Source organism: Camelus dromedarius, chromosome 5 (assembly GCF_036321535.1).
Source record: "Camelus dromedarius isolate mCamDro1 chromosome 5, mCamDro1.pat, whole genome shotgun sequence".
Classification (NCBI taxonomy): Eukaryota; Metazoa; Chordata; class Mammalia; order Artiodactyla; family Camelidae; genus Camelus; species Camelus dromedarius.
Window position 1 is genome coordinate 91809565 of NC_087440.1, and position 23395 is coordinate 91832959.

General features: G+C 42.0%; 1 protein-coding gene across 1 annotated transcript in view; it reads left to right on the plus strand.

The window, feature by feature from the left end:
* Positions 1-23395, plus strand: part of RCOR1 (REST corepressor 1) — a 102264-nt gene that overhangs the window by 68536 nt on the left and 10333 nt on the right. The window contains exons 4-8 of the mRNA XM_031454373.2: positions 14847-14899; positions 16324-16485; positions 17164-17282; positions 19541-19619; positions 22559-22753. Of these exons, the coding sequence (XP_031310233.2) occupies positions 14847-14899; positions 16324-16485; positions 17164-17282; positions 19541-19619; positions 22559-22753 (608 nt within the window). The remainder of the gene's footprint in view (positions 1-14846; positions 14900-16323; positions 16486-17163; positions 17283-19540; positions 19620-22558; positions 22754-23395) is intronic.

The following is a 23395-nucleotide window of genomic DNA, read 5'->3' on the forward strand; positions in this document are numbered from 1 at the left end:
TGTTTCTTCTAAGGAGTTGTATGAGTGTGCCTGTTTTCCAAAACCTCCCTAGAACTTGAGTATATATATTTTTTTCTCTTAAGAATTTTTTTCAAAAAATTATTTTTTATTGTGGTGAAACACAACATAAAATTTACCATCTTAACCATTTTTAAGTGTACAGTTCAGTTGTATTAATTACATTCACACCAGCCTCCAGAACTCTTTTCATCTTGCAAAACTGAAACTCTGTTCCCATTAAAGAACAGTTCTGCATCACCCCTTCCCCAGCGTCTGGCACCCACCATTCCGCTTTCCCACTCAGTGAGTTTGACCCCTCTAGGTGCTTTGTGTAAGTGGGGTTATAGAGGATTTGCTTTTTGTGACTGGTTTGTTTCACTTAGCAAAATGTCCTCAAGACTCGTCCATGTTGCAGTGTGTGTCGGAATTTCCTCGTTTTTATGGCTGAACAATACTCCATTGTATGGATAGACTAGACCATATTTTGTCTATCCATTCATCTGTTGATGGACACTTGGGTTGTGTCCACGTTTTGGCTTTTGTGAATAATGCTGCTGTGAACATCGGTGCACAGGTATCTCTTTGAGACCCTGCTTTCAGTTCTTTTGTGTATATGCACAGGAGTGGGTTTGTGCTGGATTTGGTAATTCTGTTTTTTAATTAATTAATTAAGTAATTTTGTTAGGGGGGGTTAGATTTACTTATTTATTTATTTTTAGAGGAAGTGCTGGGGATTGAACCCAGGACTTTGTGTATGCTAAGCATGTGCTCTACCACTTGAGCTATACCCTCCCCCACCCCGTTATTAAATTTTTTAAGAATTGACATACTATTTTCTACAGAAGCTGTATCATCTTACATTCCCACCAATAGTGCACGAGAGTTCCAATATCTCCACATCCTTGTCAACACTTGTTATTTTTTGTTCTACTTTGATAGTAGCCATCCTAATGGATATGAAATGGTATCTCATTGGGTATTTTTTTTTTCCAACTTAGCTGAACTGATAGAAAAGGATTTCATTAATTATTAATAAGGTTGAGCATCTTTGTATTTTGACCTTTTAATTCTACAAATAGCCTTATTTTTTGTTTTTTTTTTTTTAATTATATATATCTGTGTTTCTTCTGTTCACCCTCCTTCCCCTCCCTCTTTATTTACATCATTGTTATGTCTGCAGTTACTGAATTCTTTCCCACTTCACTTACATTAAACTCATTTATGTACATTGGTCTATATCTGGACTCTCGATTTTGTTTCATTGATCTATCTGTTGGTTCCTGATTTGGTACCATTTCAGTTCTTTTTCGTGTTCTTGGCTCATATGTTTATTATAGGTGAATCTTAGGCTTGTATCAAGTTCTCTCCAAAAGTATCTTTATTGGGGTTATAGTGGATTTGAGTTTATTTAGTGAGAGTTGGTTTCATTTATATTTTTACTGAGCAGTTTTGTGTGCCTGGTAGTGTATCATAACTGAAGGATTCTGGGGGCTTATATTCTAATGGAGAAAGAGGAGGGAGAGGAACACGTAAACAAATAATTTGTGTTTGCTTTAGTCCAACTTTTCCTCTTAAATAGTTGCAAACAATGGAGGCTTAGAGAAGTTAAGTCAAATGTTTATGGTCCCTCAGCTAGTTAGTAGCCAAATTTGGTAGGCTAGATCTCTGGTCTCCAGACTGCGTTTATTACACACTTTTGCCTTCGTGTAGATTTAATAAACTATAATTAAATAACATAAAACATTACTGATATTACACTAGTTACACCGTGTCTAAGTAAAACTTCTTTAAAGAAAGATAAAGCTTGTGGAGTACACCTGGAAAATGTGCCTTGTAGAGACACATGTCATGTAGAGGACACGTAAACAATTCCAGGTAGCGTAGATGAGGACAGTAGGATTTAGATGGTGTTATATTACGTTACTGTGGAAATTACATGATTAAACAAAGACTTGGTATTTAGGGGACAAAGGAGGTTAAATCATTTGGTGGAATCTGGAGGTTGGGCAGACAGTAAGAGAAACTGAAAAATGTTCACTAATTGGAGGAGAGGATAATTGATTCTTACATTATTTTAACATCAAGCATCTCCTATGCAGTCTTAGTATATCTTCCTGGGTAGAAACAAGCATTGAAAAGAGTTAACATTTGGGTAGAATTTTGAGGAATGAATGAGTTGGCTGCCTGGACCAGAGACAAAAATGTACCTGGAAAGAGAAAGGAAAGAAGAAAGCGTAGGTGTGAAGATGCTGGAGGAAACAGTGCTTTATTATAGAGACCTGCCTCCTGGCTGTGATACACGTTGTACTTGGGGAAGTGAGCAGCAATGAAACTGAAAAGGCAGACTTCTTAAAGGGATGAGGATTTTTGAGGGACTTTTAGCTAGAAGTAATATATTTACATTAGAAAGCTCTTGACAGCCCTGTGGTTTAGAGGCGAGCTGGGACTGGAGGCGGTAAGTGCTGGTGCAGTTCCAGGTGAGAGAAGGTGATGCCCTTACTGGGCCATTGCTGTTACAGGGGGGCTTGATGGAGATGTAGGGAGTCAAAACAGCAATGTCAGGAGTGCTTGAACTTGCTCAAAGGAGGCGGAGATCAGAGGAGTGTGGGGTTAGATGGGTGGTCCAGGTGGCCTTTAACCTGCCTTTAAAGCAGGAGACTGTTACATCTAGGTGCAGTTGAATTTTTATTGAAGATACCTGCTAGGCATTTGTCTCTGTGATAGACATCCTCTCCCCGTGGGTTCTGCACCCTGTCGCCATTATGATGTGTACAGCTGCCCCTGCGTGGGTGCCTTCCTCTGCTCCCACCGGTGGGCATCCTCCCCACCTATTCCAGGCTGCCCTCCCTTGGTGACTCCCTCCTCATCCCACTTGGTTCACTCCTAGATGTCTGCCTTGCCCGCCCTAACAGCTCTGGGGCAATCCTCTCTCTGCAGGGATGCTGCTGCCCTGGTGAGTACAGTGCACTCTTCCTGGTCCCCTCTGGCTCCTGCGCTTCCCTGGGTGGACCTGCCAGGGCTTGGGCTTTGTGAAGAGAAGCACTTGTAGGTTACCAGAACCAAGTAGACACATTCATTGCAAGAAACCTCAAACAGTTGTTTTACTAGGTAGTCTTATCTTTGAAGTGTATGTGGAGTTTGACCACATCTTATTCCCAGTCTGGCTCATGTTACTGTGTTAAGGAAAACAAAAAAGTTTATCAAAGCAGGCATGGTTAAATGTAATACAGAACTGTGGCCGGGGAGAATTCTTAGAAGGGAGTTTTAGGAGAGAGGATAGGTTAGGAAAGGGAATAATCTGAGGATGACTTTTTACTGTCTGAGTCTCGTTAAGGTAGAGCTTGAAAGAGGTGCACTGGAGCTCATGGGGTGCGGGGTGCCACCATGCACACCATGGAGGTTTCCTGAGGAAACTTGCCTTGGGCGTAGAGGGTAGCAGTGTAAACTTGGCTGTTGGGAACCAGTAAAGCCATGGTGTTGCTCATTATGCATCACGTATTGTGTAGGTTATATAATCAGTGTTTCTGCAGATATTCAAGGGATTGCATTTTGTTTCTATTTTATAAAAATGAAGAGAAACTGGTACAGTGATCAGAAGCGTTGTTCCTAGTACTGAAATAGACAAAGATGGAAATCATTAGCTGTGCCTGAGACAACCAGGCTGGGTGATTTTTTTTAAAAAGCTGGCTGGCTATTAACTATAAAGAAAAAAACTAGCACATATAACATGATAGACATGGAATTTAAAATTGTGTCAAAAGGCAAGTCAGATAAACAACAAAGTCCTACTGTAGAGCACAGGGAACTACGTTCAATACCTGTAGTAGCCTACAATGAAAAAGACTATGTAAAGAAATATATGTATGTATATGTAGAACTGAATCACTGCTGTACGCTAGAAATTAACTCAGCACTGTAAACTGAACTTCATTTTTTTTTTTAGCAAGTCAAGTTAGAGATTTTAAAATAAGTTTTAGCTTTCTTGGAATGAGAACCCTCATTAGACCTACAACATTTGCAAAAGTTGTTTCTACGTTGTCATTTGACTTCAGTACACATTTTCAAGATTATATTGTGTGTGAAAATTTCATAGATATATAGATATGTGTATATATATAGATTCATAGATATGTGTAAACTTTCATAGAAATATACAGTAAATGTCAGGAGCCTCTATTCAAAACTTTCCAGTTCACCATAGATGAAGGTCAGAAGACCTGATAGCTGCCACAAGGCCCTGTGCAGTCTGACCCCACTCCCGCCACTTACTTTAGTCTCTGAAAGCCAGTGAGTGGAGGAGCTGGACGTGTGTTTAGTTTGGTGCCACTCCTCTGGCGGCGTGTGATGGGCGTGCAGTCAGGTACTGTCCAGTGAGAAAATGATGGGGGTATTGTCACTTTTTTGTATGGAGATTTGCAAAAATAGGCTTTTTTTTTTAAACTACAGTTTACAATGTTGTGTCAGTATCTGGTATACAGCACAATAGTTCAGTCATATGTATACATACATACATTCCTTTTCATATTCTTTTTCATTGTAGGGTACTACAATATATTGAATATAGTTCCCTGTGCTCTGCAGTAGAAACTTGTTTTATCCATTTTATAGATAGTAGTTAGTATCTGCAGATCTTGAACTCCCAGTTTATCCCTTCCCACCCCCTTTCCGCTTTGGTAACCATAAGTTTGTTTTCTATGTCTGTGAGTCTCTTTCTGCTTTGTAAATAAGTTCACTTGTGTCATTTTTTTAGATTCCTCATATGAGTAATATCATATAGTTTTTTTCTTTCTCTTTCTGGCTTACTTCTTAGTATGACAGTCTCCAGGTCCATCCATGTTGCTGCATACGACATTATTTTATTCTTTTTAATGGCTGAGTAGTATTCCATTGCATAAATACACCACATCTTCTTTATCCAGTCATCCGTTGGTGGACATTTAGGTAGTTTCCGTGTCTTGGCTATTTTATATAGTGCTGTGAACACTGGGGTGCATGTATCTTTTTGAATTAGAGTTCTCTCCAGATCTATGCCGAGGAGTGGGAGTGCTATAGTTTTTTAAGGAATCTCACACAGTTTCCTATGGTGGCTGCACCAAACTACATTTCCACCAACAGTGTAAGAGGGTTCCCTTTTCCTCACACCCTCTCCAGCAAAAAATAGACTTTTTGGCTATTTGCTATGACACTTGGGTCACCTGGAACCCTCTAACATTTTCTTCTTTGCCACTTACCTTTTGATGACCATTCTTTTACTCAGTAATTAGGAGTGACTGTGCGTGTGCCAGGCACTGGAGGGACACAAGGGTGAGCCACCTGACAGGTCCCCGCCCGGATGCAGCTTACAGTCTGATGGGTGGGTTGTATGTGCGCTGATAAGAGGGAAAATTGTACTTAGATTTCACACCTGTTCTTTGCCTGGAGTATGTGCAGGTGTAGGGATAGGATAAGCCAATGTTGGCACCACATGCTGACACCACATGCCAACAGAGGAGTTTTCAGCTTTTTATAAAAAAAAGGCTATCAGGTTTTGGAGTTTGTGATTAAAATTATGTTTTTAAGGGTGTGAAAACTACTTTTTAAAAATCATTTTTATTCTCTTAAGTGCTCTAGAGTTAGCTAAAATGTGTAAAACTTACTAGAAGAGACAGAGCTGAATTTACAAACTATAGTGGAAGCCCTCCATTAAAAATCAAGTATTACTTTACCCTTTAGTCATGTCAGTGTGTCATACCTTCATCCTTTTAAATTTAAAAAATGTCATTTTTTAAAGATACCATAATTTAGCCTTTCTGTTTACAATGGACGTTTGTTTTCAGTTTTTTAATACTGCATCTATTACTCCTGGGAACGTCCTTTGACTGCTTTCTGAGGTCCATCCACAGTACAGATGTGCGGTTCTGAGAGGTCGATGCCAAATCATTTTCCAGAGTGAAATGCACACTGTAATTGTTCAGTGTTCTCTCCAGTGTGTGTTATTGTTGGACTTAACGCATTTTAGACTGTCCAGGGAGTATTGCATTGTTTCTCATACCAGGGAATTTTTCTGTTTTTGTTGGGAGTGATAGTGACATTGTGGTTCTGTCAAAAATATGTCCACATTTTTTAAAAGATGGATATTAATATATATCATATATATGATATATATATATAAATACACATATGCATGGATGAAATAACTGAGATTTACTTTAAAATTCTTCAGCAGATTTTGGGTCAGTTGGCCTGATTGGACACAGAGTAAAGTACTGTTTCAATGTTAAATTTACTGTTCTGTTGTTATATAAGAGAATATATCTACTCTTAAGAAATATATGCTAAGTATTTAAGAGTGCAGGACCATCGTGTATGGCACTCTCAAATGGTTCAGAAAAGTAGCTACACATACACATACAAGCTTGTTTTTATTATTAAAAATAATCTATAATTCCTTCACCTTTTGTCACTTTGGATGTAACCACTGTTAAAATTTTGCTTTCGTGTCTTTTCTGTGTGCTTGTGTGTCCTCTGATTTTAAGCACAAATGGGTCATACTGTATATAATAGTTTTTCAACTTAACTTTTCCTGTGATTAAAAATTAAACTGAGTTTTGGTTCTGAATAATATCATATAGCTTAATTTATTTAACCATGTCCCTATTCTTGGACACTTCTTTTTTTCCAACTTTTTCCCTCCTGCCAGTAACATGAGTAAGCAGGAATTTACTGTATGTTTTTCCAGTAGACAAGAAAGCCATCCTTAATTCAGCCAATTGGGTTTCCCATTTAAACTCTTTCCTAGTTCTTTTTCTCTGGCATGTACAGAATTAATGACTTGTGTGATTATTTCTCTGTGGCCAGACTGACTTCTGTGAAGGCAGAGACTCTTTTTAAATCATGGCTATATAAGCAGTACTAGGCACACAGTAGGTCTAAAAGATACATTAAATCAGTGGAGAATAATTAAATATAAGACATATTAGTTTATGATAAAATACCACTTTCTGCAACCTCCTTTGAAAGCTCAATTTATCTTTACTGGATAAAGAACACCCCCCCCCAACAAGATTCAAGCACTGACAGTGGGAAAACCTGCCCCCTCCCAACAAGCACGCCCCCCCATATTCTCACTGTCCCACTATGTAGTTTAGCTTTCATTTCTGGAGCTAGAGGAACCGGGGCCCGCAGAGAAGTGTTTGTCTAAAGTTTTGTGGGCAGGGCTTCCTGTAGCTGCCTCCCTGTGTGCCTCTCTTGGTCTCACTGGGGACCACTCTCTCCTGTGTCTCGTACGCGAATGGATTGTACTGAGGAAAGACAGTTGTATATATAGTTGAAAGAGGCAGTGTTAAAGGACGGATGTCCCTATGAAGTGACATTTGTGGGCAAGTCACTAGGATTTGCAGACAGTTAAGTCCTTCTTCTGACCTTCCTCCCTGGTCATAAGCCCTCAGTGGGAGGTGGACTTGAAATTGGTCATTTAAATAAGAACCTCTTTAGTCACTGAGAGAAAAATTTTTTTGCATGATTGAAATTCACAACTCACGAATTCACAAACCTCATTTTATGTAGCAGTAACATAAAAAGCACATTCCTGTTTCTATTGTTCTGATATTGTCATAATCTTTTTAATGCCAAACCCTTAAAATTTTGTGCTTGTTCAGATGGGGGTTTTTTTATCACATTAAATGGGGAATGCTCCTTACACATTAACATTGCTCTAACTCACTGATTCTCAAAACTGGCCCATCACAGTCACCTGGGAGCATTGTGAAAACCAACCAAAAACATCAGTAGTGCATGAGATTTTTTCCCTTGATCTAAGTGTGAGAATTCACCCTGCTGTGTCCTTAGGTATGTGCTTGTCTCTACACATGTCATATTTTGTAAAAACTACATGTATGCATAAAGTTTATGCATACATCCATGCACACGTGTGTGTATATGTATACACTTACACATACAGAACAGGCTGGAGCTCAAGAGCCAGCATTTTAAAGACATTTACCCCATGGTTCTCATCAGTTAGGACTGGGGACCGCTGAACCATAGCACAGCGCTGAGGGGGCTCAGGGACTGGGTTCGGTTTCTCTTGTAAATTCATTCTGTGGTTGGAAACTGCTGCACCCCTTCCTTCTAGTTTATGAAGGAGTTAATCTTAATAATACTTTACAATCACACATTTTGACTTCTTCGTGTTTTCATACAAAGTATACGAAGTATTTATATGTATATATTTATATATACACACACCTACGTATTTTTATACAAAGTATTTATAAAGTACTTCCTATCTTATGGATGACAAATGGGTTTAGCCTGAAAGTTCCTGATAGAAACTAAGGACTTTGACTCCTGGTCCGGGGTTCTTTCTGCTGTGAGGTTATAGGTGAATTGAGGGTTAGTCTTTTTCCCACCTACCCCACCCCCCTTTAATGTCAGGAGATATAGCCTTTAATTGCAGGAGACACAGACCTTGTTTTGAGCATGGTCCTTCCTTCAGCTCGTATGCATAAAAGCAAAACAGGGAGAGCAAACAGAACTACTTTGAGTGCACAGTTGCCCCTGTGGGCCTCAGTCATCAAGTAAGTGACTTGCTGTGAAGAAGACGCAGGAGGGTCGCATGTCACCACGTGATCTTACCCTTTACTGTAGACTTGGGACACTTTAAAGAAGAAAGGTGGTTATTGCTTTGATTAGTCACAACTAAATGTCATTCTAGTGATGATCAGTTTTTAAAATATGGGAGAGGCTATGCCTATCTGGAGAACACACAAGTGTGTGAGTACTGGAGTAAAGAGGAGGCATGCTCTTATCTTTTTATTGGAAAAAAATCTTCAATGCAGCACACAAAAAAGTTCACATTTAACATTTAAATATTTAAAATATTACTCATGAAATGTTAGTCGTGGAAGATAAGTCTTAAGTCAGTCTACTCGTACACTGAAAAAGGAAACTAAGGCACAGACAGGCAGGGGAAGAACTTCTCCAGAGCCGTATGAGTTGATGCTGGACACGGGAGCGGTATAGAGGTGCAGTTTAGGAAGGAGTAGATGCCAGAAGCTGAATTTAAACATGTACAGCTTAGGAGGGTGCTCCTGTTTCTCATTTCCACTTGTGTCTGAGACTGGGCTGGATTTTGTAGAATTAACTGGAGTGCTGGAGGGTGGTGGGAGCTTTTTCTGTAAAGTGGGATTTTAACAAAACTACATTAAGAAATAGCATTTTCATAAAGGAAGTGTATTTTATTACTGACTAGGGAGGACTGGTTGATTGTATTATACTCCAGCAGTCTTGGTGGCTTATCTGGTTTCCTGTGCCCTCTCCCCTGTCCCTGAGAGACTCCAGGGGATGGTTAAGTGTTAACTGTAGTCATGTCTGTGCCCACCAGGGGGCATAATTGCTTTACCTAAATGATTTATGCTCATTTTGATTCTCAGTGATTTACAGTGGTAACTCATTTCTCATTTTAGTAATAAAAGGCGATGCCACAATATTTGCTATAATATCCTTGAAAAATTTTAGCATGCTCATTTTGAGCTGTGAGGGAGAAATTCGTACCATGTTTCCTTTGCAGTGCCTAATGCTACTTATGATGATAAAAAAAATACGTCTTTAAAAAGCTGTACCAAGGCTGTAGCTTTGTCCTCAAGCTACCTTACGGATGTCAGCCTCTTGCTCTGCATACACTGCAGGATCACAAGGTCTTCCGAGTCTCTGCAGTGTCTGGGCGGGCGGAGGGTGAGCTCAGGTTACTGGGGCAGTTTTCATCTGCATTCTTCTGACCGTTTTGCAGTTGAATTTGAGACTCCTACTCAAGGTGCTGGGCATTTAGGTCACTGAATTAAAACGTGAATCTAGAAACAAATGAAGCCTAGCACGAGGCAGCCATTTGCCTGTGGTCCTCAGTTTCCGTCTCTCCCTGCATCAACCCCAGTTCTGCTTTCTTCACTTCATTCATACTGAAATGACTGCTTTGCCTGGCTCAGCTCTCCGCTGCTGTCACGTGCCCTCTGCCTCGGTCTCCCTCACTCAGGCATGAGGCAGCACGCGGAGTCTGACCCCCGGGTGCTGGGCTCAGACACTCAGAGTATATTTGAGTCCATTGTCTGCTACCTGCCAGCTGGGTGACCTGGCCAAATTGCCTAACTTCTCTGAGCCTCAGTTTCTTCACTTGCAAATGGAAGTGATGATAGAATGGTGGGAGAGGACTAGCAGGCCGTGCATGCCCGCGGTAGTGAATTCTCAGGTGCTGGCTACTGCCGTTACTTCGTGCAGCTGTGGAGTCTTTAGGGAGCTTTCCTTCCTTCATTGTCGTCGCTGTCGTTGCTCTCTGGTCGTTTTGCTTTCTCAGACTGTCCCACGTCTCCGCTGTTACTGCATGTACGTAGGTTCTCTTCTGTCCCTGGGTGTTCTTTCAGGCTGCTGCAGGGAATCTTTTTTTTTCTTTTGTATTGTGGGCTGCGATTTAACACAGTGCTCTGTACATAGTAAGAGCAGTTCAGTACCTGTTGGACGAGGCCTTACGGATTTTGTGACTTTTCTTGACGAGGCTCACACACATTCTGCCTTTATGTGATATTACCCCCAAACATAACTCCCTCACCTGTGCTTCCCATGATGGTGAGCTCTCGTCAAACAGCCAGTGGTGCACACGGTCCATGCACTTCAGCAGGTCCGCATGACGCGTCTGTCTGTGTCCATCGCAGTTTAGGACTGGGTGGTTCTCCCTGGTGGTTCTGCGTTTCACAGTGCTAGAGTGCATGTAGCCCTGTGTCTGACCCAGCTGCCTCAGACCCACAGACCAGGACGTTAGCCAAGCTGCCGAAGCGAGCCTGCTCCCAGCTCTGTCCCCTATGTGCCAGGGAGGCTGGCGAGTCTGATGCCAGGCCCGGCCCGTGACGTGTCCTGGCATTTCCTTAAGCTGCATGGACTTTGCTCATTGCCCTGATCGCAGCTCACTTAATGACTCTGCCCACGGTGGCCCCTCGCCCCAAATTGGGATGGACTCTGGTTAACCTTTAAGCTTCTAGAGCAGATCAGGCTCTCATTGTGCCACACGAGGTGCTGGAACCGCCCAGCCCCGCCGGCCGCCTCTGAGCTTGTGCTTCTCTAGCTCCCTTCCTGGTCATCCCCTGCCTCCGGCGTCTGGGCCTCCTTGGGTTTTATCAGGGCAGCTGGGAGGAGGTTTTGCTTTTTTGGGTTGCAAGCTCATTTCTGCTTAAGGAAGCCATGTGGGAGGTTTTGAAAAGTGTGCCCTTCCCATTGTCTTCCTGACTCCCCAGCAGCTCCGGGAGGCCGTGTGAAGGAGCAGGGCAGGAGGTGGAGAGGGCACTGGGTGTCCAGGACGGTGCTGGTGGCCATGTCCATTTGATGATGACAGGGAATGAGGGCTGGAGATGGTACGGAGTAGGAAGGCCGTAAGAGACAAGGCCTGTCGCAGCATTATTTATGCATGTGGCACTCTGAGTTAGCGCTAGTCCAGAACATTCCATGAGGAGGAGTTCCTACTGTGATGTAGTTTTCAGTTAGGTTAGGTGATGGCCCAGATCTACTGATGAGAGCTACTTCCTGGAAGGGTTGAGGAGATTGCTAAAGGTAACAGTCTTGAATAGAGTGCTTATTGCCTGGCAGACACCACTAGCTATGGGTTCATTTTATCAAGAGACAGAGCCAAGATTTGATCTGCGTCTTTCTTACCCCATACCTAACCTGTGTTGCCTTTCTTTTCTTTTTTAATTGAAGTGTAGTTGACTTACAATATTGTGTTAGTTTCAGATGTATGGCAAAGTGATTCAGTTTTTTTTTTTATATTCTTTTCCATTATATGTTATTACAAGATAATGAATATAGTTCCCTGTGTTGTACAGTAAATCCTTGCTGCTTATCTATTTTATGTGTAATAGTGTGTATCTATTAATCCCATACTCCCAATTTATCCCCCCTTTCCCCTTTGGTAACCGTAAGTTTGTTTTCTGTGTCTATTTCTGTTTTGTATATAGATTGATTTGTATTATTTTTTAGATCCCACGTATAAGTGATATCATATGATATTTGTTGTTCTCTGATTTCAATTAGTATGATCATCTCTAGGTCCATCCACGTTGCTGCAAATAGCAATATTTCATTCCTTTTATGGCTGAGTAGTATTCCATTTTGTGTGTGTTTGTGTGTGTGTGTGTGTAACAGTTCTTAAACCAGTCATCTGTTGATGGGCACTTGGGTTGCTTCCATGTTTTGGCTATTGTAAATAGTGCTGCCGTGAACATTGGGGTGCATGTGTCTTTTCAAATAAGAGTTTTCATCTTTTCTGGATATATGCTCAGGAGTGGGATTGCTGGATTTTATGGTAGCTCTATTTTTAGTTTTTTAAGGAATCTGCATACTGTTTTCTATAGAGTCTGCACCGATTTCCATTCCCACCAACAGTGTAGGAGGGTTCCTATTTCTCCACACCCCCTCCAGCATTTATTAATTACAGACTTTTTGTTGATATGTGCTGCCTTTCAACTTGCTGGAAAACGAACCTAAGATGTTGATGTTGTGCATATCACAGCTCCCCCAGCATTCATTCAGCAAATGTTTGTCTAACCTTTGTTGTACATTGGAGGCAAAGAAAAGAATGAAAAATGGTATTTTTGCTAGTGGGTATCAGATGGTAATTCTTTTACAAGTTGCAGGGCTCCTCATATATTAACTATTTCATCGTACCTTCAAGGCATCTGGTGGACATACCAGGCGACAGTAGCAGCTATGATAGAGGTCTTTCTTCCTTTACTTCAGATTTGAGCCCTCAGGGTGGTCTCCAGGAAAATCTAAAGGATGTGGGATTTTAAAAGCCGCCTTAGTGAGAGTACCTTGCTGTTTACAACACAGCAGATGTTACATCCATCGTGAGCTGCAGCAGTTGGAATCCACTGCTTTAGTCTGTTTTATATTTCCTACCACCAGCTAATTTTTATGTTAAATAACAAAAGAACAGATGAAATAGAAAAAGCATCCCCAAAATGCTCTTGTAATTTTTTCAGGTGGCTCTGGTTAGAGACAACGAGTACAAATTCTAGTTCTTGAGCAGATACGTCTGCCCTGAGAACTGTGAGCAGGATGGCCCCCGCCTCCCTCATTGAGCCTGTGCAGTTACTTGTTAAAGATCTGGTGGCTGTGCACACACCACTCGTTTGTCCTCAGCTGTGTGATAATAATAGTGCCTGGAAACCTGTGTGCTTGCAGAGTTGAGGTTACAGAGCAGAAGTTTGAGGTTCGTTTATTGTTCATTCACCAAATATTTACTGAAAGAAAGAACCCTTAAAACAGACTTCCATGGTTGACCCTCAGTTCACCGTAAGTGGTTCTCTCTTCCCCCCCGACGTCCGTGACTGAGCGCATCTCGTTACCCAGTTTTCCCTCTGACCTGCGGGCTGACCCCAGGGCCTGCTGTGCGTGTCAGCGTCCAGGTCCCGCCAGGGGGACCCCCCACCTCTCACAAGGCGCTAAAAGGTGTGCAGCAGCCACTCATGCGTGCAGCCAGTGCTGCTCATTAGCTTTTTTTTTTTTTGAAGAATCTTAGAGCATTTTTCTCTTATTTGGTGTAATCTACCCTATTGTGAAGTGATAGGCAAGGCACACACTTTGGAATATTCCTGTCCCATTTTTCAACTTTTGTGACAAACTAAGGGCATTCATTTCATCATTCACTGACTCTCAGGTAAATTGGAATTTTACTGTATTCTGAGTGAAGTAACCAGTTTGTGAGTACTTTAGATGTTAAAAAAAGGAAATAGAAAACTAGTGTCTTGATATTGAAATGCAACTATATATAGTTACTGTTTGAATTAAATTGACTCTTTTGTCAGTGGAAAAAAGCTTTCCCCTAGTCTTAGAATATATGCTGATAAAGGAATTTGAACTCTATTTTGAAACTGACTTCTTTTTCCTGGATTGGTTGTCAGTTGTACCACAGTTAGGGCGGATGGCTGTGAATAATTGAATTGCATACTGAAACGTAGAGGCTCTGTCTGACCTTTACTAGGTTCCTTCTGCTCACTGTGTGCACTGAGTCTGTTTTCCCAACTCTAGTTTGGTCCTTGCACCTGGGAGGGTCAGATATGGGGAAAGGGCCAAAAGCGGGTAGTGGGAATCTGAGTGTTTGCTTCATACAGTTCTGTGCTATTTGTTTTTCCCTTTTGAGCTTGTATTATTTTTGCCATTTGTAAAGAAAAGTCATACACGAATATAAGAAAGTGCTGTTGATTCGTAATCTCTTATTTTTCTGAAAGAAAGACTAGAAAATTTAGTAAGGAAGTAGATTCGCCTTTGAGGGGTGGCAGCTTCTGGAGTTTGAGTCTGTCAGTTTTCCTTGGTGTTTCCTTCGTGCTTGGACGCTGCCACTTGCCACCTGGTGTCGGAGTCCAAGAGCAGGTGGGAGGCACTGCTTCACACAGTTTCTCTATAAAATTTTTTTAACATAAAAGTAGGTTGCTTGTTTGTCATCCTCAGTAGAGACTAAAATCAAGCCCTCGTTTAATATTTCTTTTTATTTCTAAATATTTTTCAAAGAATCAGAGTAATATTTGTTTATCATAGAACATTTAAGTAGAACCAAGTTTTAAAAAAAGAAAAGAACCATAATCTCACCGTCCAGAGACAGGTTAATTTTTGAGTATATTTCCAGCCATTTCTCAGCGGGATTCACATACATTACGGTCCATGATGGAATCACATTATGCACTTCTGTTCTGTTGCTCTCCGTTCTTCATTTTCATTCCTGTGCGTGGCAGGCCGGAAGTGTGTGCACACGTACCCACCTCAGTATCAGTCCTGGTGCCTGTGGACTGACCTCAGTTTGTTTACTGGCCTCTTGTCTTGTTTTTCAGTGGATGAATATATCGCCATTGCTAAAGAGAAGCATGGGTACAACATGGAACAGGTAATGACATGGTTTTCTTTTGGTTAAAAATGGGTTTTTATAGCTAACCTGTTAAATTTTTTTTGTTCTCTGTATTGGGTAGCGTTGTTTCGTCATTAGCAACTTTTTGGTTGTTACTAGCAGTCCTATACAAGGCTCTGGTCCCCTTTCTACGGCTTGAGATGAGGAGTGGAGGACACTTTGATCTGAAAGGCATCCATGTGTTCCTGCAAGTCTGCAGTGCTGAGGGCGGCAGTGGCCCTTAGGAGCTGGATACTTGGGCGTGATGCTTTCTCATCTGAATATGTGATTTGCTTGTCATTCTTGTCGTTGTGTGGTGGTTTTTCCCGAGTCATGTTGTTAAGCTCAAACCTACAGTGTTCTCAGTCAGTTCCAGGTTACAAAATTTGACTAAGGTTTTCTTTCAAAAGTTGTTTACAGCCAATTAATGGAAAATCTGCAAAATTAAATTTTCTCCGCCAGTGTGATGATATCTTACTTCAGCCTTATTTCTAACTACGGGTTTTAAGATAATCACATTCGTTGGATTAGTGCTGCTTCCCTTTGCACTGATCTAGATTTTACAGCCTGTAAGTTGCCACAATTTCTTACTTCGCCTAATGACTGAGGGTACCGCTGTTTAGATTGCATAGACTTGGGCCCTTTCTTTCAGCCTTGCCCTTACCTTTCATTATTCGACGCTGGCAGAACTGTTGGGAAAGCCAGTTAACAGTAAGGGAGCTTCAGAATGTTTCCAGGGAAGAAATGTTTGCTGCTCCTTCTCCAGACCGTGATCCTAAGCTTCAGAAGGCTGCTCAGGAAATCAATTTTTTATTCTATTTGGAAAGTGTGAATATTATTGGGTGATTGCTAAATACATTTGTATGAATTTTTAAGGATTTTGGTCTTCAGAATTATGATCATTTCTACTTTAAAACTGTAATACAGAGAGTTTTCTCAGGAAAGTATTCCTAAAACTCTCTCTGGTTTCTAATTCATTCCTCACCCACTTGTATGTTTTTTCCTTTCTGAACTGGGGGAAAAAACTCTTGATATCTGAATTTTGGGGGCAAGACAGTAGCAGTTGCATGCTTTTGTGTGTTCCTCCCTCCTTCATACACAGTGACCCTAGAGCGTGACCCTTTATGAGAACAGGCTCTCGAGCCACACTCACTGCTGCTCCCGTTTACGAGTGCTGTGACTGCTGGCGAGTTGCTTCCCTTCTCAGGGCCTCTCTGTGTTCCAGCTTGAGAAGTGAGAGCAATGGAACTTAACCCCCTGGCGCCTGAGATAAATGAGTTAGTGTACAGAAGGGCACATATCAGCGTCTGCCACTTCTGTTTGTCTGGGTGGGGAGTGCACGCTCTTCTTCTGCCAGCCTCACTTCCATTTTAATGTTTGGTTCACGTTGTTGGTCGAAAATCTCACTGATACTATTTTTCTAGGCTCTTGGGATGCTCTTTTGGCATAAGCATAATATTGAAAAATCATTGGCTGATTTGCCCAACTTTACCCCCTTCCCAGATGAGTGGACTGTGGAAGATAAAGTCTTGTTTGAGCAAGCCTTTAGTTTTCATGGGAAAACTTTCCATAGAATTCAACAAATGGTAAGTAGATGAGCTCTCCCCTGCCAGCTCCCCTCGCCCACCTTCCCTGAGGACTAGGGCTACCATCCAGAAGCACGAATGTCCCCATCTTTAATAAAGCTCCCTTTAGAAGCAGCAGCTCACTACGTGCTGTTGGGTGGATGAGAGGCTTCCGATTCCAGGAGTGAAGCGTGTCCTAGCACCCCCAGCTATCAAGCTGGGACTCAGCACTGCCCCCCCCCCCATCCCTCTTGTTTGGACTCCCCAGCTTATTCTCATAGAAAGGTTCTTAGATGCTTACTTGGCGAGGTGGAGTGCCACACGGCCCCGTCTGCCTGGGAAGGGTTGCTGTCTTATTACACTCTACAGAGCTGTTTGCTGGACTCCTATCGTGATGGCTTGTTGATGGTTACATTAGTGCTAAAGTCAATTTTTTAAAAATAACCTAGAAGTGATGTGAGAACTTCTAGTTGTGTCAGAGAAAACCCTGATTCATCTTAAACTGACTTTGCAGTCTTTCATGGTTAAGTTTCACTTACAGTCAGACTTCAGTAATTTGAAAATGGATCAGTGAGTGTTCTATGAATTCAGAGAAAATAGCTGTGACGTGTGATGTTTCTGAATATATGGTGTTCCTTCTGTAAACACGTGTGATTTTAAAGGTTAGCTTTAAATCTAAACCAGTTATTTTTGATTTAGCTTCCTGATAAGTCTATAGCGAGCCTGGTGAAATTTTACTACTCCTGGAAGAAGACAAGGACCAAAACCAGCGTGATGGACCGCCACGCTCGGAAACAGAAGCGGGAGCGGGAGGAGAGGTCAGTGCTTGCCAGGTGTTGGCTCGGCGCCCCGGGGCTTCCGGGGGCTGCTGGGTGGGTGCAGGGCGGAAAGGTAGGGGGACCGGGCTCCCCAGGACCTTCCTGCTGGAACCAGAGCTTCACAACAGCCTTCAGCTAAATGTTCACGAGCTGTGTTAATGCTTGAGCGTCATGCTCTTCATGTGCCTGTTCTCAGCGCTCCTCCTGCAGCCAGCGCACTTGGCTGTGAGGGGGTGGGCTTCCCCACACGTTCTTTGTGCCCCTTCAGGGGGTCTCCTGTTAATAAGAAGGGACCTGTCGTTTCCTAGTTGGAATTTATCTGGTGTGCTCATGCAGGATTCAGTTGTCGTGTTTTCATGTTTGTTGTGTTGAAAGATGAGCGTACAGTTTAGATTTCCTTGTCCCCTTTCTTGACATCTGTTTTATGATTTCTTAGTGAGGAGGTTAGTTTTAAGGGTAGCTCATTCTCGCCGTCGCTCCCTCAGCCTTGCACAGGGTAGTGGGAGTGGCCACGACCTCGCTCGCAGAAGTGGGTTCTGGTCTCAGCCCGAGGGTCTGCTGATAGACTCACAGGCAGGTTGGCTCAGTGCACCTCCTACCCAGGCGTCTGTTTCCTCAACTCTAAAACGAAGACGCTTCAAGTCCAGAAGGCAGCACACAAATACGTGCGTTTTGTGTTAGTGAGAATATGGATGACTTTTACAAATTATATTTCTATAATATATTGTTTTTATAAACTAACAATGCAAAATAAAATGAAGAAAGATAAACTATGTGGTCTCCATAGCCCTGTCTCCGGAGAGTATTTTATGATTTCAAATGAAAGCAGGTGACATGTGGGGATAGCTTCAGAACTGAGTATGACTTCTGGAGAGCTCAGTCTTGGGGCACAAGTGTGAGATGAGAGTGATGCCCAGAACATCTCCAAAGCTCTTCCCAGCTTTGAGACTCTGTGAGGGTGCTGACCTTGGCACCTCTGCATGGGTTTCGGTCTGCAGCACACGCAACTAGTGGATCTATTTATGGGCCAGTGCTCTTTGTAACCAGAGCAAAGGAGCGAACTCTGCTGAATTTGTTTTTAGTGTTGCAGCAACTTGATTAAAATTTTTTATTTCCATTATGTGTTAGGTCTGGTTGACTGTTTATAAAGTCTGTTATTACAAACAGGTGCAGTTGACTAAGCTGAAATCAGAATTAAATTTAAAAAAAAACTGAGGGCTTGTTACCCTTGAGGGTGAACTGCCGAGAGCATCGGCTGATGTGCCTCTGTTCCCACTGCCCATGTGCTTTTCTTTGCATCCTTCCCTCTAGGGTGCCAAGGAGGGCCACACTGGCCACAGCAGTGCCACCTGTGAGATTGTTATCCTCCCAGCGGACCTGCCTGTGGAAGCAGGGGCAGGGACTAGAGAGATCTCCCAACCCCAGCCTTTTTCCTCAGCCAGAACTTCTGACCACCGTGGTCCTTGGGGTGGGTGGGGAGAAGGGGTCGCTCAGAGAGTGGAGTCCCCTGGGGCACTCCTGAGACAGGAGGTGTTGACGTTTGAACTTGAGTGTTTTCTGCTCCCAGTGCTTAGCTGGTCAGCTGTGGGCACACTGGGGCAGGCTGCTTGACCTGCGTGAGCTCTTGTGTTCCTACCACAGAGCCCCACCTGCCACAGAGCCCCCTTTAAAATTAGAAATACCGCATGGAAGGATACAAAAACAAAAGCATTTGAAGCGCAATATCAATATGAGTGTCCTTTTCTTAATTCACTTAATTTGAAATACCAGTTATCCAGGCCACCAAAAAGCCTGTCCTGTTCTCAGGCCTGTATAGTTGTCAGTAGACAGATGAGACTTGAAAATGAATTTTTACTTGTTGGTGAATTGATCCCCAGTGCAGTGGGTCTTTATTCTCAGTTATGTTGGTGATCTTGCCCTGGTCCTCCGCTAGATAATTACGGAGACATGAGGTAAATGTCTTAAATTTGATATTTCAGTTGAGAGTTGAGAGAAAACACTTTACAGATACAAAGAGAAAGGTTCTAGGCCTGAGGTGGGACTTGGATACCTATTTTAGTAGCTTTTTTAATCATTTAGACTAAAAGAACTATGGAGTTGGTATTTTATTTGAATTATAAAAATGTTTTTATCTCAGCAGTCTGAAAATGTACTAATTTTACGTTAAATGTGTCATTAAGTCAGTTTATTGCTTGTATTTGTGTACTAAATAGAACCAGTACAAAATAATCTTTCAGTAACTTGTTCTTATCTTCCAGTGAGGATGAACTTGAAGAAACAAATGGAAATAACCCCATTGACATTGAGATTGATCAAAACAAGGAAAGCAAAAAGGAGGTATTTTTTTCCCTAGTACTGTTAAGGCAAATAAATTTTATTACTAGTTTCATAAGTAAAACACTCCTCATTCTGCTTAATGTATGAAATGCTGTGTACAAGGCATTGAGGTGTGGCTTTTAAAACAACACTGACTTTGCTTTACAGAACTTCAAATTTGCTTGTCAGGAAATACAAGTGAAGGAAGCCTTGAAGGGGAAAACAGCAGTCAGGAGGAGCGGCTTTGCCTGGGGTGGCAGTGCCCACGCTTTACCTCCAGGGTTGCAGCGCTCACTGCCTTCTCTCCTGCCGCTCACGCTCACTCTGTAGGTTAGAAACCCGCCCGGGAGGGCCAGGCTCGAGCTCAGCTCCTCCTCTTGGCCCTGGTGGGCTCCTTCCTGCTGTGGGCGCCGGGGCCTGCACTCCTGGGTCCGAGGTGGCTGCAGGGGCTGACGGACATGTCCTCTGGTCACTGAAACAGCAGCATAGGCCATGTGAGGGTGAGCCGCACACACAGTGAAAATTTAATCTCTCATGTTTTAAAAATTATTATGCCAGAGGTTTCCAGTCTCTGGATTCATGGAGTCTGCGAACCCTGCGTGTATATGACTTTTTATCTTTTTGGTATATTTATAACATATATTTATTGTGAACTGTCTGCTGAGAGCAGTGGGGTGTCTGGATGATCTTAGCCTTTTGAGATGGGGTCATAGTCTTGGATTATTGTGCCCACTCAAACATTGGGTAAAGCATATGCGGGGTCCCCGCGGAACCGCCGAGGAATGCCGGAGCTCTGTGGCCCACTGGGAACCCCCGCAGCACAGAACTGCCTGCATCAGGTCCCTGATGGATACACATCGCACCTGAAGGAAAGAGGTCCTTAGCCTATCCGGTGCCCGTCAGCCCCTCAGTTCAGGCTGGTGCACTGAATGCCAGCGTGGCTGCGACTTGTGTTCACACGTTTTTCTAAAGGCAGAGTCTTTAGTTTTAGTAAAATCTCAAAGGCTTCTCTATCTCAGAAGAGTCTAAAGTATGAGAACAGCTATTTTAGGAATGGAAAACAAAAAGGACTAGACGTACCTTACTTTAAAATTATACCAATAATATGTGCTTTCTGTAGACAAGTAGGAAATGTAGCTAAACAAAATGATTTGTAGTATCATCTCTCGTAACCACTGTTAACATTTGGGGACTCTTTCCAGATGACCTCTGTAAGTATATATGCCTTTATACATAATTCTGAATCTATACTCTTAAAAAATATTAAATGGGGTCTTAATATATAATTTTTATAACCTTTTAAATTTACTCTACCGTGGGGGATATGGTAGAGCACATGCTTAGCACGCACAAGTTCCTGGGTTTAATCCCTAGTACCTCCTCTAAAGATAAATAAATAAACCTAATTATCCCCCTTAAAAAAAAAAAAAAACAAACAAAAACAAAACAAATCAATTTACTCTACCATGAGCGTATTTTTATGTCAAATATATTTGTATGCATAGCTGTATGTTATGCCATCATACAGATCTTTCATAACTGAGTTAATTAATCTTACACAGGTTTTTACAGACTTCTCCCCCTTGGCTTTTGCTGTTATAAATAATGCTGAAATGCTGGTCTTATAACTACATATTTGTGCACTTAACTTTTTTCATTAGAATTAATTTCTGGAAGTTGAACTGTGTCAAAGTGTTCTAGATATAATTTTAAGGCTTCTTTTGGTATGATCAGTTTTATCAAGTAGGAAGCCAGTAATTCTTTCTGGATAATTCATATGAGTGCCCAAATAACAAGACCGTTTTAAGGATTAGCTAAATTAGATTGTTTGGGAAATCAGATTGCACCTGCAGTGTTTAGTAAGCTTCGTTGTGATGCATTGTTACTTATTAGGTTCTTCAGTGGAATGTTTTAAATGAAAGAGAAGAGGCTTGAATTTATTTTAATTTCTGTAATTCTTAGGTATATAGCACAATATCTGATTTAAACAGAAAATGGTTGAATATTAGTTTCTTTATGAATCAAATTGTTACTGAAACAGACACATGGTCAGTAGGTGGTCCTCACTAATATTATCGAGCATAGTTTATTGCCTATTAATATTTTTATGTGTTGTTCATTACCACTTGTTCAAGAGCTTATTGCTGCCATCATAGTTTGCATGGTCTTTTTACCTCAGTCTTTTAAAATATGAAGTAAAAAGCCTGAACATATTTTCAGCTTTATCAGCAAATGTTAATACACTAACACGATGAGATTATGAACAATTAACCAAAATTTCTTATTCTTAAAATGGTTACTCTTTCCTTGGCAACATTTTATTGCATTTCATTTCCAAGGGTTTTGATTTTAAAGAAAGCACTTTAAAAAAATGAGCAGCAGTCATGCATTTAAAAATGACAGCACATATTTCTTGAAGCAAGTTACACAGTTGTCCTAAAAGTTGTGTCATCAAATAAAGTGTATCAAAAAGTCATGGTTTCATATTGAAGTTTATGTTTTTATAAATGTCTGTAAAGCTTTAACTGGATCTTTATACATGTGCTGAATCGTGTTTCTCTTTTCTTTCTGTGGCCGTGTGTCTGTCTACATTGTTAGGGACTGTTAGGATAAAGTAACTCCTTATTCATACACATGAAGCTCACTGGAAGGGAATACAGATTGTTTTTCTTCTGTATTACTGCAGGAAGCTGGGAGTGCTTATTGTCAGAGGCTTCTAGGACCAGGATGTATCTGCAGGAAGGAAATGGCATCCACTTTAAAGGGTTCATTTAGCAAAGTGCAGTGGCCAGTGATCTTGTCTGTTAACCGTGTATTCGAGTCTGTAGGTGGTAACTGTGGTGCAGTGTGGTGTTTGTCTTAGATTGTTTGGAGCTGTGTTAAGAAAATATGCTTAGTACTGTTCATTTGGCATTTTAATGGTTTTAGTTTCTCATTTATCAAATATGTGTATCGTGCAGGTGCCCCCTACTGAGACAGTTCCTCAGATCAAAAAAGAGAAGCATAGTACACAAGCCAAAAACAGAGCAAAGAGGAAACCTCCAAAAGGAATGTTTCTTTCTCAGGAGGATGTAGAGGCTGTTTCTGCCAACGCCACTGCTGCTGCCACAGTGCTGCGACAGCTGGACATGGAGCTGGTCTCAGTCAAGCGACAGGTACCTGTGAAAGAGCTCACTGGCACTTTGGGCGTGTCTTACCTTCCTGCACGTGGGGCTCTCGTTCCACAGATCTCAGAAGGGCATTCTGTTTCTTAGGAGTTGGACGGGAGGCCTTAATAGGTACTGGCCCACTGACTTTAGGTGGTGTGTATGTGTATGCATCTCAGTATGTTTCCATAATGTGAGCACACGCAGGTGACTGGGTCTGGATCAGGAGGTGGAGCGTTGCCTATAGAGCCCGTGTCCCCCACCCCGGTCACTGCTCCGCTGGAGAAGTGTGTCATTGCCGCACACACGTGCTTGTGCCCCTCTCGTCCCTTACCTGCCTTCTCCGAGGATGTGGCCACTGTTCTGACTTTTAAAGCCATACACTATTTGTATCCATTTTTGGAGTTTATCTAAGCATAACAATAAAGGGTATGTGTGTGTCTGTGTGTGTTTTGTGTCTGGCTTTTATTCGGCACGTGAGACCCATCCATGGAATTCCGAGCCACAGCTCTCGCTCTCTCTCGTTGATGTATGAATACACGGCAGATCCTCCGTTTCACTTTTACTGGACGTCCAGGCTGTTTCCCATTTCTGACTGTTACACATGGTGTTGACGTGAACGTTCTTCTGTATGACTCTTGGTGCATGGTG